This window comes from Hypanus sabinus, chromosome 8 (assembly GCF_030144855.1).
Source record: "Hypanus sabinus isolate sHypSab1 chromosome 8, sHypSab1.hap1, whole genome shotgun sequence".
In the NCBI taxonomy this organism is placed as follows: Eukaryota; Metazoa; Chordata; class Chondrichthyes; order Myliobatiformes; family Dasyatidae; genus Hypanus; species Hypanus sabinus.
In genome coordinates this window covers 157,183,167-157,202,467 of record NC_082713.1, presented here as the reverse complement: position 1 = coordinate 157,202,467, position 19,301 = coordinate 157,183,167, and the positions used below count along the sequence as shown (strand labels likewise).

Sequence of the window (19,301 nt, the reverse complement as noted above, 5' to 3'; positions counted from 1 at the left end):
CACACTGAGGACTGTCACTAGGTCAGTTTGTTGTTTACTGTATACTGTACTGTTTACCTGTGCTGTACACCGCATGCATTTTGAATTCTATTTTAACATTCATTGTAATATTTTGGTTTATGTGCTGTGTGTGATATACAATGTTTTGTGGGTGCACCATGGTCCAGCGAAACATTTTTTCATTTGGTTTGTAGAGTTCTTTTGTATGGGGATGATGGTGGCTGATTTGAAACATTCTTATTTAATGATGTATTAGAATTTCTAGGGAAACATGTTCTAGCGTCGTCAAAGATATTACACTCAGGTCCCTAGGCTTTTGCAAACCTCTTAGTACTATGCCATATAGTCTATTTTGTAAATCCCAGTTTTTCTGCAAACATGCAACTCTGTACTTTCCTGTATTAAATTTTAACAGTCACTTGTTTGACTGATTTACTATCTACCCATGCTCTTGTACAGTCTATTATTCTTGTGCTCACTACTAATCACAGCTCCAAGTTTGTTATCTTTTACAACATCTGGATCACCTAAAGTTTGCCACAGGGTATGCAGTATGTTGAAATGTTGGAATTGGGGAGTATTGGAACATGGTCCTAAACGAGAGTAAGTGTGGACTGTGGATGGGGTGGGGCAATGATGGGTGATGTTACATGGGCAGAAATCGATAGTATTTGTGAAAAAGAACTGTAATTAGAAAGTTAGCAAAGTTGCAAAATGTGTTCTTAAAGAGCAAAATTGGAAAGGGTACTGAGTTTACAGTGAAGGAAAAACATGGTAGCTCCATAATTGGAGAAAAGTTTGCCTCATTTAAGCCTGAGGGTCATATCAGAAGCTTTATAGCACAGTGACTTTGAAAGGAGTCAGAGAAGAAAGACTGGATCTCATCAATGTATGTGGATTGTAACAGTAATTGGCCGTTCAAGTAAATGACCATACATGGTACCACCCAGATAATTAAGGAACCCAACTGCTTCCTTTTTTAAAATTTTAATAAAGAAACTTATTTTTTGGAAACAACTGGCCTTCAATGAATAATACATTATTGAAGTGACATAAAACACGTGCTCAAAAATTAAAACATTTTAATCTCAACTTTCATACATGGGAATCATTTTATGTATCTTATGTCTCTAATGTTTCTTTGTTTTCAAAAACTATGTGAATACACAATTTTTGATTGTAGATTCAATCGAATACTTCCATTTCAACAACACATTATTTCTGTGTATATATTACAGTTAAAGTTGTTTAGCTCATCTATTCTCTTTACCACTGTAAGTTCTATGCATTACATTCTACTTCCCAATTGCACATGTTGTCTTCAGAAATACTTTATTGTTATCTCGTACCATTCTTATACTATCCGGTCTGGACAACTTATCTGTAGATAGTTTACAAGACAACCTTCAAGTAGTTAAGAAAATGAATGTTGTTCATTTATCAAGCATTACTGCCAGTTACAATACCAACTCTTCCAACTGAAGCATGCAGACATTTTTACTTCTTTGAGCATAATAGGTGGCAAATTATGCTGCTTCATTAAAGTGAAACCTATGAAAGCTGTTCAAATACAAAACAGCGAAGATGTTGAACTCATGAACACTACGAAGTTACAACTAATTTACAGCACAGAGCATTGCACACTGTAATCATTTTACAACCCAGGACGATAAGTCTGACAGATTTCTGACTCACTCATACAAATACAACTTTAAGGGCACTATTATTGAACCTGCTCAGAAAAACAGTGATAAAAATTTAAGAGGGAACTTTGCATAAGTAATACACGGGTGTACATTGGAAAATTCAGGTGCAATTCTGTTATCATTAACTGTAAAAGTATGAAGCAATTTTTTTTTGTTTACATCCAGATATTTTTCAGATGTTATCGTAAGTATTGCTGTGTAATTTTCCAGTGCTTCAGCCAGAACCCAATCTATGGGAAACAAAGAATAAAACCTCAGCATCATCTTCTTATTTTTCTTTCCAAGCACTATGCCCTATTTGACAGCACACCATTAAAGTTCACATTTGTAAACTTGATATATTAGTTTAGATATAATGGCATTACAAAAAAATAGAGGGAGGTTTACAGCCTTGCCTCAGAACTTCAATCATGCAAGCTTGAAGCTTCTGCAATTGTAACCTCTGTTCGAAGCACTGTAACATTCGTGTTGTTTGTTTGGCTGGAGTATAGGAAGCCAGGGAGAGCTTAACTCCACTGAAACATGCTCTTCAATATTGAGCATGCAGACAACAGTTCACTTCCTTGGAACTGTGGCTGAGAGTATAGGATATTCTGCTCTCCAAAATAGCTTAGTGTCATTTTAAGGAAAATAACAGGTTTAAGTATTTAAATATTACTACACTCAAAATCCCCAATTAAAAACATTGTACCTAATACTGAAAATTAGTACTTTTAAAGGTACTGACTCAAAAATATACATATATTTATAGCAAGAACAACTTCCATAGCTGCAGGTGATTGGAGCACATAGCTTGCTGAATAGTCATCCACTACGTTCCGTATAAATCTGGGAGTCCATGCAGAAAGAGCAGTCTTTTAATCTTACTGCAGCTGCAATGAAGGAGGATAAAATCTGTCGTACACATCAATTAAAAGTTCACTCATTCAAGTGCTTGCCTGAAAATTGCTTGCACTTGCTATAAGCAACAAAAGACAAGCTGATATAGGAAAGAAAAGTTAAAGAAACTTGGGTGCAGCTACTCCAGCTGTCAACCTCAATACAACATTTTTGAACTTAAGGTGTATTATTCACAAGATTTTATTGTAGTGTAAACTATTAATATAAACCATCAATCAAAACACATTACTACAATTATTTTTCCATCTGGTATTAACTAAACGGTCTTTCAATGACTAATGGCCAACTAGCAAAGTTTCCAAGGTACCCTATACATTTCCCTCTAATAACAGATCCTGATCTTGGTGAAGTATTGAACGTGCCCACTGTATAGAAAAACAATGAATGTTAGGTAATGCCTCAAGGAATATTCAACATGCATTGTTCTGGTCTTTGTTTAATTTAATCAATCCACTGCTAACAATTATTTTCTAACTTAAACAGGTTTGTTTAACTTTTGCTGTATACATGTTGCTGTAAAGATGAAAAGTTCTGAAAGTTGGTTTTGTTGTTCCTCCCCCATGCACACCGTTCCAGTTCATGAGTACTTTATAATAAAACAAGCATTTGGGGTCGAACATGTAGCATAAGTGAAAATGTCTCATTGTGCTCAACTGCAAAGGAATTATTGCAGAATTGTTTTCAAGCTTAATGTTACCTTCTTTTGCTCATCTCACTATCAATGTTACATAACTCTGAGGTCAAACTCCACTGATAAATATCTTCAGTGCGATGATCAGTGTTATCATGGACTTCACAATGCAAAACTATCTGGGAAAGCGCTGATGTTCACCACTTGCCCTCCAATCTGTGATGTTTGTTTCTACTTCCTCAATAGCAGGAACAACACAGGTGGTCAGATGACTTTCCAGGCTCACGTTTGACGTGGTAAGATTTTTAAAGTGCTGACACTTTTACAATGTTGCTTTCTGCTTGTTCTGGAGAGTCAGGCCTGTCATCTCCTTGGGATGTCGCGATAAGAGAACTGGGCATGCTTATTACCGCTGTTGTTATGTAGGGTTGCTCACAATTTAGCTTGACACTTTCCTCTAACTTTGCGTTCAGACTGGAGCGGCTGGAAGAATGAACACAGCTTGTGTTAGCCGCAAGCATACAGGTGAGTTAAAGTTTCACAAGCACCAATAGAATATAAATGTCATACAAGCAAAGCTTTACAACAAAATAGCCATTAGAATAGATTTTTAATTGATTTACTAAATAAATACTTTTGATTTAATTCAACTTAGTTGGGCCCACTCTCATAGTCAGATACATTTAATAAGAATATTTAATTTAAAATACAACTAACTGATGATCTTAATGTTATTCTTCTTTGGCTGTCTATCGATTTCGATGTTGACTGAGGCCTGGGCAAGGTTGTATGGAAGACCAGCAGTTGCCATTTTCCTACTTAATGTTCTTAATTTCTAAGTAAAAGACTGTGCACATGACATTCAATTTAGTACAAATGAGCACTGCCCTGGAACTAGTTCTACAATGTCTAGATGTGAGTGGCAGCACTGACCGCTGCATTGCATCTCTATGCATCTAGTTAAAATTTATTTCTGAATGCAGTGCATGAGAACCAGAATTGGTCCATTTGGCTCATCTGTATATCCAGATCAGCTTTGGGAGGGGGATATTATAAAGTACACAAGCGAGAGGTGTTTGGGGCTTGATCTCCAAGAATGTGGAACAGGGGACCATCTATGTGGTCTTGTGGAACCTGGCCTTGTGGAAATTTAAAGTTCCTTTTCGATGGCTGCAGGTTTGCTGAAGAAGCATTATTGAGAAGGTTGTAATGCCTTCTCTGTGCATTTTACCCTTCAAAGCCTCAGTCTGAAACTTACGTCATACGCATTTATGAACATACTAAATACAGTTTAACTCTCAGCTACCTGGTGTTACTACTTTAGCAGTAAAGAAATGGCTGGAGAACACGACAGCATACTGAAATGTGGACTTCAACAGTGGCTACATTTTCAAGGGTGCAGTAACATAATGGAGAGTAAGATGGAATACAGTTTAGGGTCATGTAGTTTTGTAGAAGGAATAAAGATGAAGACTCCTTTCTAAACGGGGAGCAAATTCAGAAATCAGAGGTCTTGGGACCACTTATGCAGAACACCCTAAAGTTTAACTTGCAGGTCAAATTAGTGGTAAGGTAAATGCAATGTTAGCATTTATTTCAAGAGGACTAGAATATGGAAGCAAGGATGTAATGGTGAGGCTTTATAAAGTATTGGTGAGACCACACTTGAATTATTGTGAGCAGTTTTGGGCCCTTTATCTAAGAAAGGACATGCTGGCATTGGACAGGGTCCAGAGGATGTTCATGAAAATGATCCCAAGAATAAAAGGATTAATATATGAACAATGTTTGATGGCTCTGGGCCTGTACTCACTGGAGTTTAGAAGAATGAGAGAGAAATCTCATTTAAACCTATCGAATATTGAAAGGCCTAGATAGAGTGGACGTGGAGAGATGTTTCTGATAGTGGGGAGTCTAGGACCTGATGATAATTTAGAACAGAGATGAGGAATTTCTTCAGATAGAATGTGGTGAATCTGTGGAATTGATTGTCACAGATGACTGCGGAGGCCAAGCCTTTGAGTATATTTAAAGTGGAAGTTGATAGGTTCTTGATCAGTAATGGTTTTAAAGGTTATGGGGAGAAGACAGGAGAATGGGTTTGAGAGGGATAAAACAGCCATGATGGAATGGCAGAGCAGTTTCGATGGGCTGAATGGCTTAATTCTCCTTCTATATCTTATTGTCCTGAAGGTCTAAGATGCAGCAAAAGTGAAATGCATCTCTAAAGAAGAGCATGGTGGAACTAGTGTCGGCTAGGTTTTTGGGTCCAAGTCATGTGGTGCCTAGCCAAGAAGGCAGATTCACACCTTTTGCATTTACCACAGACCTTCATGCAGCAAATGAAATGGCAAACAGCTAGTGTTCAGTTTCATTCCTACAAGTGTAATGTTTGTTATCTGATAAATATCAGGACTTTCTGCACAAAGCCCCACCCAAGTCATATAAACTAACATGACCTTATGTGTTTTGAACTCTCTGGCAATATAATTCCAGGGCTGTGAGTCATAGGACTAACACAATTTTTAACCTATTGTTTGTCATTAGTTATAGCAATGTGAATGCTCTAAGACTAGATTTTTTTGCACAAATGAAAGTTGGCTGTACAATTTATTGATTATTTTCTTTTAATTTGCTCTTGGTTTCTACAATTTTTCTTATTATGCTAAAAGGATTGGATCACTAAGGTTATTTTTAAAATATAAAAGTACTTAGTAGTTACCTGTTAGAGAGCCCACTCTCCTGCAAACATCGAATCTGAATAGTACTGAGTTCTTGTACATTTCCTGGGTGACTGCTAGAAGTATTTGAATTTGGGAGGCAGAAAGGCTTTTTGCTTCGCCTGGAACAACATGTTCCAGTTAAACCATGTTGAGAGGAGAAAGAACTGTGTGAGTTTGATCGATTTCTTGTGGATTCTTCTAGACAGTTCTCTTCATACGTTTGTTCATCCACAAAATCATGATTCTGATTGAAAGAGGAAAAGAAAAGGAAAATATTTTACAGATCATTTCAAAGGGAACTTTGGTTGCTTATTTCTTCTTAGAAGAGGGTTACACTGGAAGCATCAAGGTTTGGCTGACTGGTCTCAATGCAAGCTACATATAATGGCTGTTTAACGATCAGTTGAGTTCCAACTATAGGGCTCCCACATTTCAGGAGCTGCAGAGAAATTGATTTTCCTGCATTTCTATTTTTCTTTCTTTTAGCAGAGATGATAAAGATTTTAACACCACAAATGATAAATAGTGCTTTGTTACCAATCAGACAAATTACATAGAAGGATTGTACAAGAGTACAAATAAAAATTTTGAACACTTCATGTGAAATGGCATTGTACCCATGAAACTCAACATCACTGATACAGTAATAAAGATGTAAAGTCATGTTGTGTGTGCTGGCTATTATCCTCAATTACTGAACTGTGCTCTGTCTGGAACTGAGGCAAGGGATAGAGTGTGGTAAGTTAATAGTCTATACAGGGAGTAATCTGTAAAATCTGAAAAACAAGATGACATTTAAGAGATAGTTGGGTGAAATTAAGCAGTGATGATTATCTGAAATTCCCATTCTCTTGTTTAACCTGTTCAAAAATAATTGAGCTTGCATTAAAATTTGTAATAGCTAATAGACAATTTTCATATCATTATATTTATATGTTAATTGTGCATCAGTGAAATTAAACTGGTTAGTCCAGTGAAACAGTGTCATTGCTTGGAGCATACCGTATAGAAACATTCTGTTTTGAAATCCAGCAATCCATCTGGGCCAACATAATGAAAAAGTCATCTTCTTTTTGAAAGGCAATAAGCTTTCTGAAGCACTTAAATATATGTGGTTGGAGAAATATTAAAGATTTGAACTGCAGTCAAATATATAATAATAACAAATTCTGTGCTAAGAACACACAGATCCCAAAGACATCCTTCGTTTTAGATTAGGGAATCATTACAGATTTTGTATTTTGCAATTTAGCAGTTGTATTAAATGCCATGTTCTACAGTATTTTTCATTAAATATTTTGTAAAATTTCATGGATCAGTAACTTAATTGATTCACTGCTAACTGTGCATGAAATCAGCATATATCAGCCCCTGGAAGGTGTACATCTCAACAAACCCAGAATTCAGTTCATCTCAATAAATAACCAAACAAGTAATCAGCAAAGAAGCTTTGGCACAATCACAGAATACCAGGGCACAACACGAACATCTATAGATTGCCAATGCATTAGCAGCTGCACATAAAATGAAGTTAAACACTTAAAATTCAAGTAACTCTGACATGAACAATCAGACTGGTACCTTAATGGATGCTGAAGACCGAATTGATAAGAGGGGATCATCCTCAAGATAGGACAATCCCTATATGGTAACATGCCAACAGAAAAGAAAAAAAATGACTAATGCATCTGAAAAGTTTAAAATGAGTATTCAAATATCTGAACAAAACAGAAGCATTGCTTCTGGCATCTTTACTACCTGGGTGTATAGCATTGTGAATTACATGGTAATATCTGCAGTCACTTTATGTTGAAGATACTTAATAGCAGTTTAAAAATTGTTGCTTTGGGCAGATTCTAATTAAAATAAATATATCAATAAAATATTAACAAACAGTTAAAGGGGAAATTTAAGTACATTTTAAATATTGTTCTAAAGTCTCCTCTTTCATTCTTGAATTGAAAAATAACTACAATATACTGTATACAGTATGCTTTGATCCAATTATATATTAAGTGTTAAGAATTGAATTTTCTTATGTTTTCATTAGCTATCCTGCTGAAGTTAAGAAGTCATTTATTAGCACTGAGTTGACAATAGAGTTTGAAATGCAGGTAAACAACATTGGAAAACAATGGCCTGATCTTAGAAGGCTTTTAGAAATTTGCAGTAACAGGATCCTAATGAGGGAAATATAGGTTATCTTTAGAGAATTTACAAGAAGATTAAAATAAATTTTCTTAAGATTTCACAACATGACATTGTCTTCAAATGAGTATTCAGTAATGTAATAGGAATAAACAATAAAGAGTGAGTATGCTTTATTGCAGGGGTGGTGAACCTTTTTGAGAGCGTGTGCCCAAATTAGCAATAATTTTCTGTAAAGTTCTTTCACGTGTTGTAGTAAAGCTGCCCACTCTAACTATGACTCTTTAACATCTAATGGTCTTATATTCCCCATCAGTGAATCATTTGCTACCTCATTTGGCAGTAAAAATAATCATTATGTATCTTTTTTGTTATGGGTGGGGTTTAAAGAATCGAGGGGCAGCGCTGCACGCCGTATGTCAACAAATTCTTTGATTCTGTCATTGTGGACATATGTGCCATAGGTTCGCCACCCCTGCTTTATAATTTGAATGTGAATCTATCTTTATACTGGGTAGCCTGGCAGAGTAATCTTTCAGTTCTGTGTTCTGCATCTAATTGCATGACCCTGATGTAAAGTGAGCTGGGGTATTGTGAGGACAGTTCTTTACAATTCTTTTCAAAAACGTCATGAAGATGACTAAGGTTGAAAATAAAAGGTAAAAGTCCCTGTAGTGCAGCAGGTAACTGTTGAGAGGTTAATATGGACTCTAATGAAGCAGAATAGAGGAGCTTCAAACTTGTTCTCAGATCTGATCTGAAGGTAACGTAATGAAATTAGGTAGCTAAAATGGGAAATTTCATCCTGTTCATTCATTTCTCAGCAAGATGTGAATTCTTAATGGGTAGTTATATATCAAAAAGAATATTATCAGTTTGAGAGAAATGATGTTGGCAAGAGAAAACTATAGGCATACTATTGTAAATGCGTGCCTGCCATTTCACAGTAATTCTAAACCCTGCAAATTTGCTTGCAGTTTCAGACATGTATTGGCCCAATATTTATCTACAAGTACAACACAATTCTATGAAACTATAAATGAGCGATTCTGATTGTATTTCTCAACAGTAGATTGAATCTTCAGTTTTTTTTCTAACACTTTTTGCCAGTGGCTTGAAATAATTCCTTGAATATGTTACTTTAATCCAGTCATTAATCTGCGATTTATTTTCATTAACTGCTTATTTTCTGCATGTTTACATAGTATCTTACTTTGGAAAGAGTGTTCCTTCAGTAAACATTCAAGACAATTGCCAGGTTGAAATGAACCACAATCTGAAGTCTTGCAAGATGATTAGGATGATGTATCACTAAGAGCTAATTGTTTCACCAGCTGGAATAAACTCCTAGAACACCATCCATCACAGCCGTTCTTGTGTTCCTAAATTCATCTATGAATTAGAAAGCTAAAAGAGGTAACTCTTGATGCTGGTTTTTCCTTTTCATGTGTGTCCAGTCCAACCTTTCCACATGGTCTACTCCTAATGTTTTGCACAGGTTACTCTTTCTGGTATTGTAGCTGTTCAATGCATTGTGCTGTTGAAGGGTGTCTCTGGTGGCATTTCATTGTTTGCTTCTGCTGTTATATACAAGGCTGCTGTTGCATAAAACCTGCATGATTTCATCTGAAAGCTACACCTGCTGAATCTCACTTTCAATCTGTTGGCTCCGCCATGCTTGCCATTTGTACCTTGAGCCAGACATTAAGTTCGCTCAGGAGGTAATTCCTTTCTGACTGTGATCAATTGGTCTGCTAACTGGCTTTTCCCAATCCTTTTGTTAGTTGGTGGCCAGAAATGGATTTATTATCACTGATGTATATGAAATGAAAATAAATAAATAGTGCAAAAATAAAGGAGGAATCTGATGGTGGAGGGGAAGAAGCTATTCCTCAATCATTGAGTACTTTGTGCTCCTGTACCTTCTCCCCAATGATAGTAATGAGAATAGGCCACGTCCCAGATGGTGAGGATACTTAGTAAAGGATGCTATTTTTCTGAGGCACTGTCTCTTGAAGATGTCCTCAGTGGTGGGGAAGGTTGTGCCTGTGATGGACCTGGTTGAGTTTACAACTCTTTGCAGTCTCTTCTAATCCTATACACTAGAGCCTCCATATGAAGCTATGATACAACTATTCAGAATGCTCTCCACCACAAATCTATAGAAATTTGCATACCAGGTCTCCTCAAACCCTGAACAAAGTAGAGCTGCTGACATGCCTTCTTTATGATGACATCAATGTACTGGGCACAGCATAGATCCTCTGAGATGTGGATGTCCAGGAACTTGAAGCAATTCACCCTTTCCACCACCGACTCATTGAGGACTGGTGTGTGTTCTGACTTTTCCTTCCTGAAGTCCTCAAGCAATTCTTTAGTCCTGCTGACACTGGGTGTAGAACCATTCAACCAGATGATCTCACTCCTGTATGCCTCCTTATCTCCATTTGAGATTTTACCAACAACAGTAGTGTCATCAGCAGACTATAAATGGCATTTGTGTTGCTTAGCGTAGAGAGAGTAGAGCGATACACTAAGCATGCATTCTTGAGGTATGCCTGTGTTGATTATCAGGGAGGAGATGTTATTACCAATCCACACTGGTCCTCGCTGAATCAGTATTGCAGGTTGAGGATGAAAGGCCGTTCTCTGAGGAGCTGTTACAATGAATTAGCAGATGTTCACACAACAACCAGTGATCATCTGAGTCATGTACACAAACCAATAATTCATGTTCATATTAAAGAGAGATTTCTTAGGCAAGCCCTTATGATTGAAGGTAACTTGCTCCAGTTCAGTTTATGAAATGTTAATGAAACCAAAGGCTGGTGATGGCTGATGGGGTGGGTGGACAGTTTGCAAGGAGGTTTGGGCTTACTGCTACTTACGGAGGACCTCTGTGTGTTTTTGATGCATGACTTTGAGGTTCTCAACATCATTCGAATGCTTCTTTTCCACTCTAAGTTGTTGTGGATCAGGGATTTCAAGGAATCAGAGGGATGTTGCATTTCATCAGACATTTGGAGCACATCCTTCATCTTTTCCTCTCTCTGTTCCATTTCCTTCATTCTCCTATGGCAGACTGCCAATTTTGAGAGTTTCGTGCATGCAAACCATCAGGTCTGCCCAAGATAGCGAACTGTCTGTAACTAGGGATGTTGGCTGGGCAGTGGATGGTGGTATTGTTTAGCTTGTCCTTCCAGTGAAATAGGAGAAAGGGAACACCATTAAAAATAAAATCACTGGATGTTAAAGACTTTGGGAAGTACAAAATTTGTGAAAAGTACTATATATTATACTTTTGATTAGTTGCTGTACAAGTGCAAGATGTTTGCATTTGCAAGTAAGGTAATTCCAATTGCCAACATCATCTAAAATAATGGACTATAACTCAAATATGCCACCAGTAACACTGTGACATAAAGTTCTGATGGAGCAACTCAAAGGAGAATAAACTACTTTAAATGCCAAACATGATAGAATTATGTACTTATTCTGTGGAGATTAATGTTACTTTTACAGCCCATTTAACAGAATTTTACAAAGCAGTATTATAATGGGTGTGAACTTATGTTTTCAGTGTTCGACTGCAGTGATTATGCAACTAAGCTTCTACTTTGAACCACATTCCATTCTAACTGACGAAAAGTCCGTGATGTGCACTGTACAGTCAAAATCTGAGAGCAACTCCCTTGAACCTGAAATTGATATTTTTTCTAAGAAATAGAGTTATTGTCATTAATAAAATTTATAGTTTGTTATTTAATTTTTAGCTATATGCCTGGACTGGTTTATGACCCAAAAATCTTTAAGAACCAAATTACACTGCAGGTTTCAATTCACTTTTTCAAAAATTATTTTTTACTTTTAAACATTCTTAAATTCTGTAAGTTTATTGACTAACATGTATATGTCTTGCTTTGAGTCCTTTTGTAGTCCTGTGGTAATATGAATTTCCAGAGTCTATTCACACCACACAGCCATGGAGAGGAACAGCTTATTCTTCTATCATTTTACTCTATCCTAGTGCAGAATTACTTAATCCCTGCATGATGGCCTTTCCGATCCCTGACCAATACTGTAAAATAATTTGAAATATCATACAATGTATAATGTTTAATAAACTTCTTACTCTAAAATTATGGGCATATTATAGGTTCCATTATTTATGTATTATATTCCTGGTTTAAAAAATCCCATAAATTATATGGATTATTAAGGCAAAAACAGAATTATTGAATCCAAGGTACACAATGATTTTCTGTCAAATTTAAGTTATCTTCATGTAAAAACGTCTTTTAAAATGAATTATTAAATAGCCGTAAATCAAATCAGTTATATTTGAAATATCACCATAATTAAATGCTATTAACTTCTCATTTTATATTGGAACAATATTTAGTATTTTAAAAAATTATTTTAGATATAGCTAAACCCTATTATAGTTTCATCTTTGTGTTTTTCTTATTCCCACTGGAGGTGAAAGAGGGACAAGGTGCAACTGAAGCAAGAATGATATGGTGCTGTGAAATGGAGTGTTCTGGTCAGATCTATTTTCAGTGAATAGACAACGTGATTTTTGCAGATCACACATCTTTATAACAATTGTTTTCCAAACAGAAATGCTACAAGCACAAAAGCTAATTTAAGAGGACTAATGCATTTTATTCCAAATTTCTAGTGAAGGCATTCATTCCTTACCGTAGTTTTCTCCAGACAGTGTAAAAGGTGATGATGTTGCCTCTGAAATGAAGATACTGACTTGCTAACTAGAGCTTGTTCTTCATCATTAGATAACTGGGGGGAAAAAATCAGGTAACAATAAGTTAAAAGACTCCACACTCCAGATTGCATTACTTTACCTAGAATCTGTAAAAAATATCTGAGAACCAAAATTACTGTGGTTGGAGGAGCAGAATGATTAATTTCATCTAGAAGTGAGCATGTATTTAGGTTAGAACCTTATTCAGCAAGGATTATGACTTGTTCAGCCTAACCTTTAGAATCCATGCGGTAATGATTCTACTGCTTGCTCCTCCAATGTTAATAAATCATATCCAGAGGACCTGACTGTTTATGCTTTTGGAAGATTTTAGCATGAGCTGTGCAAATCGTCCAAACCTCAGTCCTGGAAAGGGTAACCTATCTTTTAGAAAGGCAACTAAAATAAAGTTGGCCGGTATATCAGAGGCATTTGGGCTAGACTGTATACCTAAAATGTATTTTTGCATATACAGTATAAGGAGGGACTTCTTATTACAATTGTTATTAGCCATAGTACCTTCTGGGTTGATCTGAGGAAAAGAATCAAGGTAACTATTGAGATATACAGGCATTTTCTGCAGTGAAAATCTGAACTTGTAGAAGTAGCTATGGAGATGGCTGCTATAACTGGGAATGACAGGGTGGCAGAACCTCAAGACCTCATAGGAATGACAGCTTTAGTGATGAAGGTGTAGTCAGAAAGGATATGAGAAGGCTGGCAATATCAAACAGCTTGGCGTGTGTAGTGTGAGGAGACTTGAATGTGCAATGTGAAACAACATTCTTTTCTATGACAGGAAATTGAAAGTGGGGTTTTGCCTCAGGCCAATATTCCAAATATTTAAAAATTAACCATGTTTAGCTAGACTCTCCTGAAAATACCTCCACAGTTGAGCATTTGCTTCTTATTCAAAACTATTTTAATCCATTGAATTTTGTTAGAATATCTTTAAGGAAGGTAAATATTATTGAATCCATAGTGCCAGAAAATCTTTCCATCTTTCCATCAAGCTACAATTAGTTTTAGGCAAATGGGAAGGTGATTTGCAGGAATTTTAAGGTAGAAAGGCCATAAGTCAAGAAAAAGAGCAGAATGCCAAGAGGTTGCACAGAGGTTACATATGTTAACTTGCACTTTCTTACTAGACAGAAGAGGATGATCTTTGCTGCAAAGGAGGAGGAACTGGCATCCACTGCAACCAAGGAAGACCCCACTTTGACGACTACTCATACCACTAGACCCGATCTTCTGAGTGGTTGACAGTGGAATCTACCTCAGTGCAACAGCTTTCCCACTTTAAAAACCCTCCTGACAGGTTTCCTCTCATCACTGGATATGACAGACAACCACCATCCTTTTGTAATTTGTTTCCCATGTCAGATAGCTTTTGCTGCTGCTTTTTTCTCCTCTGCATGAATCATTTCTACTCCACTAAGCCTAACGTTCTTAATCTGCTACAATATTATTCCATTTTTACTTAGTTAATTTTATTTTTTTTCTATTGTAGGCAGCACCTACTCTTTACACACTTGGAGTGGTGGTTCTGAATTATGTTGCACTTGGGTGATGGTAGGGCAGCATTGATGGGTAGTTAGGTTGTGGCCTCCAGCAGGTTTGGGAGATTAAGGGAGGAGAGATTTGCAACCTTGACAATTCTTTGATGATGAGTAAATAATACAAAGAAACCCCAACAAAAGAGAAAGGTTGCTGCGTTGCTGGCTCAAGGGACAGAGGGGAAACTCATATTTGGAGAAGAGAGATTTTAGGCTTGCTACCGCTGTAGAGAGGAAAGTAGTTAATATTAATACTTTCCTAACATTACTTTTCAGATAAAAATTGCACTATCCTCAGAGGCACTCCAGGCATTTGCAGTGCTTTGCTTGAATCAGTTACCCAGCTACTAAGTGTACAGGACTCATCTGTACCCACAATCAGTCTTTGTCATTGGAAATAACAGATTGTGGTGTCTGGAGAGTGACTACGATCTGTCTGCATTTTAGCAAAGATCCCTCATTGGCCAAATTGAGTTTGTAAAAATATTAAAGGGACGGGAATTGGATCCATTACTTGTAAAAATTTTTATACCATGTTGCTTTATTTCACAAACAAAAATCCGTGTATATTCTCCTCCTTTAAGCTCAGCAGCTGATCAGTGGAGATCGTGTTCTCACTGTGAATTCCTTGTCTTGGTGTTATGAAGTTGGAGAGGGCAGAGCTCCATAATCACTAACTAATCTGCTGAATTACTCACATCCAGTCTCAGGTAAAGGTGCTGGGTGTAAACCGCCTATCTGGCTGGGCTTTAACATTCCTACCTAAGCAATGGAGTGGACAAAGAGATACAAACTGAAGGAAAATATCATTGCTGTTTCAAATGCCCTGCTTGCTGATTTTGTTGTTAAATAGATCATGCAATTTTCTGACAGATCTTCTGGGACAATATGGATAGGTAGCACAGTGGTACAGTTAGTACAGCCTCATAGAACTCATAGAACCCGAGACCTGGGTTCAAAACTGATCTCAGGTGCTGACTGTGTGGAGTTTGCGTGATCTTGTGTGGGTTTTCCTTTGGGTGCTCCGGTTTCATCCTACATTCCAAAGACATGCAGATTGGTTGGTTATTTGGCCACTAAAACTTGCCCGTGGTGTGTAGAAGTGTGAAATAATTAGTGTGAGTAAATACAGGTTAATATAAATGGCTGGTTGGAAGCTGGCGCACACTGGATGGCTATATACCTATCTGACTCTACGAACATGTTTGTAGAAGCATTAGTCTTTTCCATTTTACACACAAAAAAGAAAAAATCTGTTGGGGATTTTAAATATGTGGACTATGATAGTATCTTTCACAGCTGGAGTTGTTGCTATTAGAGCCTGCTGAGTGCTTAATCTGTATATCTTCATATTGCTCAATTTCTTCCTCCTTCATAATCCCTCTAGTTGGTTCCATGTATCATTACATATTGTCAGCTCAAATGTCCCATGAAGTAAGGGAGACAAGAATTCAAAACGAGGAACTGCTTAATCTTTCTATGTGAGAGAAAATGTACACAAGCAGCAGATTTGTGGCCTGGATTTCAATTTCATTTAAGGCATTCTCTCAAGGAACATTTAACTGGTATATCTCAAAATATAAAAAACCAAATGCAAGGTTGCTGCTAGCAACTCATTCGTTTTTTTTTTGGCTCTACTCCCCTGCTTGCTGAGAAGGGACAAAACAATCAACACTGATCTTTCAGCAGACTATTACCTGCTCCAGTGATTCACTTAGTAAGCCATTGTGCTTGCTCTGCATATAAGCATTTGCGCTCCCACTCTTAGCTGCACGGATTCTTGCAAGTCTGGCTTTCTGTACAAACAAGAGCATATAAGCAAATCAATAATTCATCTTTCTATCTTCTTATTATATTTAGCAGTGACATCAGAACACATTAAGAATCTTAACAATCAATGAATTTTGCAAGAGAAATTTATTTATAATTCCTTATCTTAATATACCTGTGGGAATTCTAGTGCACTATGCTGCATATATATGCTTATATGCTTTTATAAGATACTGCTTATAGAGCAGGCAACTAATACATTCCTTTTGTCTAAGTTTTACTTATGAAACACTGACAATATTTACATTTGAAAAACCCACTCCTACGTGCACAATGTTGATAACAATGAACCCCCAGCCCCCAAACTGATCTGTTAATAAATACAAACACATTCAAATTTCATCTTATCCCTCAAATATTCACTGAACTACCAGCTGGGAAATAAAAGATAAAAATACAGCAACTAGACCTCACCGTTCACAAATACTGTTCAGTTTTGTCATATGCAATGCCATTACTCTTTACAGACAGACTGTTTAACGTTAAGGGTGCTGAAAATAAAATGGCAACATGCCAAAGATAGAGGGCAGACATTTCCTGTGAGATTTGCATTCCTAAATGGTCAGCATCATCTTCAAATGTGTATCTAAGTTTCAGGCAATGGACTCTTTTCATATGCAAACTGGAGTCCTTGATATGGAACAATCTGTGATATCCACTACTTGCGTTCTACACTTGTTTTTACCAGATGATATAAGGGAAATGACATTATTTATCATGGTTGGAGTCTCTGGAACTAGCAATCATCGTTTCAAGGTAAGGCACTGGACATTCAGGACACGATGAGAAGTAACATTCATTCGCTTTTTGAAATTCTCTGCTGAAGAGGGCTCCAGAGGCTCCATACCCAAGTATATAAGCAAGAAAAAATAATTAAGATTGGTTTTAAAGGAATCAAGGAATATGTGCTTTGTGCAAGAAAATGCTGCTGAGATAAAAAGCTGGCCAAAGCCTTACTGAATGGTTGAGCAGGTACAAGGGCTGATCGGTCTCCAGCTGCTGGGAATGTCCTGAGTGTGTGTATATGTAGAACTAATTGCATGAGATTCCATATTGGTAAGTGTGTAATGAATATCCCTAGGAACTTTGCAGCTAAAGAGATTGTGAAGACTGTCACTGAACCCAAACCAGGCTACAGGGGCTAAAAGATTTTTGTTACTGAATTGAAGGCATCTGTACAAATCCGTTTGTCTTGCAAACCCTTACTGGCAGGTATTTCCTTTGCTCACACGACTGCATGGCCATACACATGGGTGATCACTGATGACATGGCAATGGTGGGGCTCATCACCAACAACGATGAGATGGCCTTCAGAAAGGAGGAGGAAGACGGACAAATAACCTCTTCCTCAGTGTCAACAAGATAAAGGAGTAGTTATCGATTTCAGGAGAACTTGCACCATTCACATCCCTCTTTTCACCGGTGGCACAGGTTCAAACATCTCGCACAACCTCTCATGGTCCCAGAACACATCCTACACAATCAAGAAAGCTCACCAATGCCCCTGCTTTCAGAGCAGAGCTAGACTATGTACAGCTAGTCTAAGGACTTTCTACAGATATCCAGCAGAGAGCATCCTAACATGCTGCAACACTGCATGGTACAGGAACTGCACTGTGGCTTTACAATGGGTAGTCAAAATTGCCCAATGCATCACCAGCACCAGCTTACCCACTATCAAGGATACATACATACAAAGGTGTTGGAAAAAGGCCAGCAATATCATGTAGGATCCCACTCACCCTTAACATGGACTGTCTGTCCCACTCCCGTCAGGGAGGAGGTTATGAAGCATCCGTGCCAGGGCCACCAGACTCAAAAACAGTTATTTTCCCCAAGCAGTAAGCCTGATTTATACCTCCACCCACTGACCCAGCACTCCACACCCACCTCCACCACTACCTTATCATATCCTGTTAGAGTCACCTTATGTACAGACATACCAGAAGACAGCAGAAGAGAGCCAGGAGAAATGCAGCCATGGTTGCCATCACTACCACCACCACTACCACATATACATGTCCCACCTGCAATAGAGCTTGTGGGTCCAGGATAGGACTGTACAGTCATTAAAGATCTCACCGTTAAAGGAGTGGACATCGTCATCGGATTCCGATGGACAACTAAAGAAGACAGACATACCTCCGCCTAGCATCACTTTATGTACACACAATCAATCTATGTATATCAGCTATCTAAGGTATTTATTTTTATGTGTGTTTCTTATATTATTGTGTTCTTTATCTTAGTGTAATTTTTTATATACTGCAACAGATCCAGAGTAACAATGATTTCATTCTGCTTTACACTTGTGTAGTAGAAATGACATTACATAATCTTGAATTTCCAAAAAATCCATAAATGGGACAATGAATAGTTTACAAGCAGGGTATGATAAGAGCCAAAACAGGGAGGAGGAGGAGGAGAAGGAGTGAAGAACCCTCAAGAGGAGGTTGTAATCCCTCACGATGTTCAAGGAGGAATTCACCTGCATGGCAGAATTGAGGAATAAGGTGTAAGCTAACTGACCTTCAATAAACAATCCACAATGAAATCTGTCATCCGTCACAGTAATAACTGCAACAGAGTTTGGGTGTTTGTTAGTAAGGTTATATGAAAATAGCAATGGAGCAAAAAGCAGGCTGCTGCAGGAACATAGCAGGTCAGACAGCATCTGTAGGACAGTTAATGTTTTGAATCAGGACGTTATATCCAGGACCTGCCTGGATCTGCTTTCAGGTAATATTCCTGATATAGGAGTTTGACCCAAATGCCAACCAAACCTTTGCCTCCACAGTTGCATCTTGAGCCACTGAGTTCCTTCAGCAGCTTTCTGTTTCTTCCAGATCACAGCATTAGTAACTTCTCGTCTCCATGATAATGTCAATGAACATTTATGTACCTGACTTCTTCTGGGGAAATGGTAGGCCATCTGACCATTGAGCCTGCTTTGCAATTCAAGAAGATCATGCTGCTCTGGCTACAAGCCTTCTCTGCATTGCCTCCAAAGCCAGTATCTTTTCTCAAGTAAGGGTACCAGAACT

General features: G+C 37.6%; 1 protein-coding gene across 4 annotated transcripts in view; it reads right to left on the bottom strand.

Annotated features, from left to right (window-relative positions):
• Positions 1-1,015: 1,015 nt before the first annotated feature.
• The window catches only part of kcnd2 (potassium voltage-gated channel, Shal-related subfamily, member 2), a 340,030-nt gene continuing 321,744 nt past the window's right edge, over positions 1,016-19,301 (bottom strand). For 3 of the 4 annotated variants that reach the window (XM_059978315.1, XM_059978313.1, XM_059978314.1), the window contains 5 exons: positions 16,124-16,222; positions 12,810-12,905; positions 7,542-7,601; positions 5,960-6,204; positions 1,016-3,720 (listed from right to left, as the gene is read on the bottom strand). In XM_059978315.1, coding sequence (XP_059834298.1) covers positions 3,543-3,720; positions 5,960-6,204; positions 7,542-7,601; positions 12,810-12,905; positions 16,124-16,222 — 678 coding nt within the window. In that variant the 3' untranslated portion in view covers positions 1,016-3,542. The remainder of the gene's footprint in view (positions 3,721-5,959; positions 6,205-7,541; positions 7,602-12,809; positions 12,906-16,123; positions 16,223-19,301) is intronic. The other variant, XM_059978316.1, reaches the window with a different exon arrangement.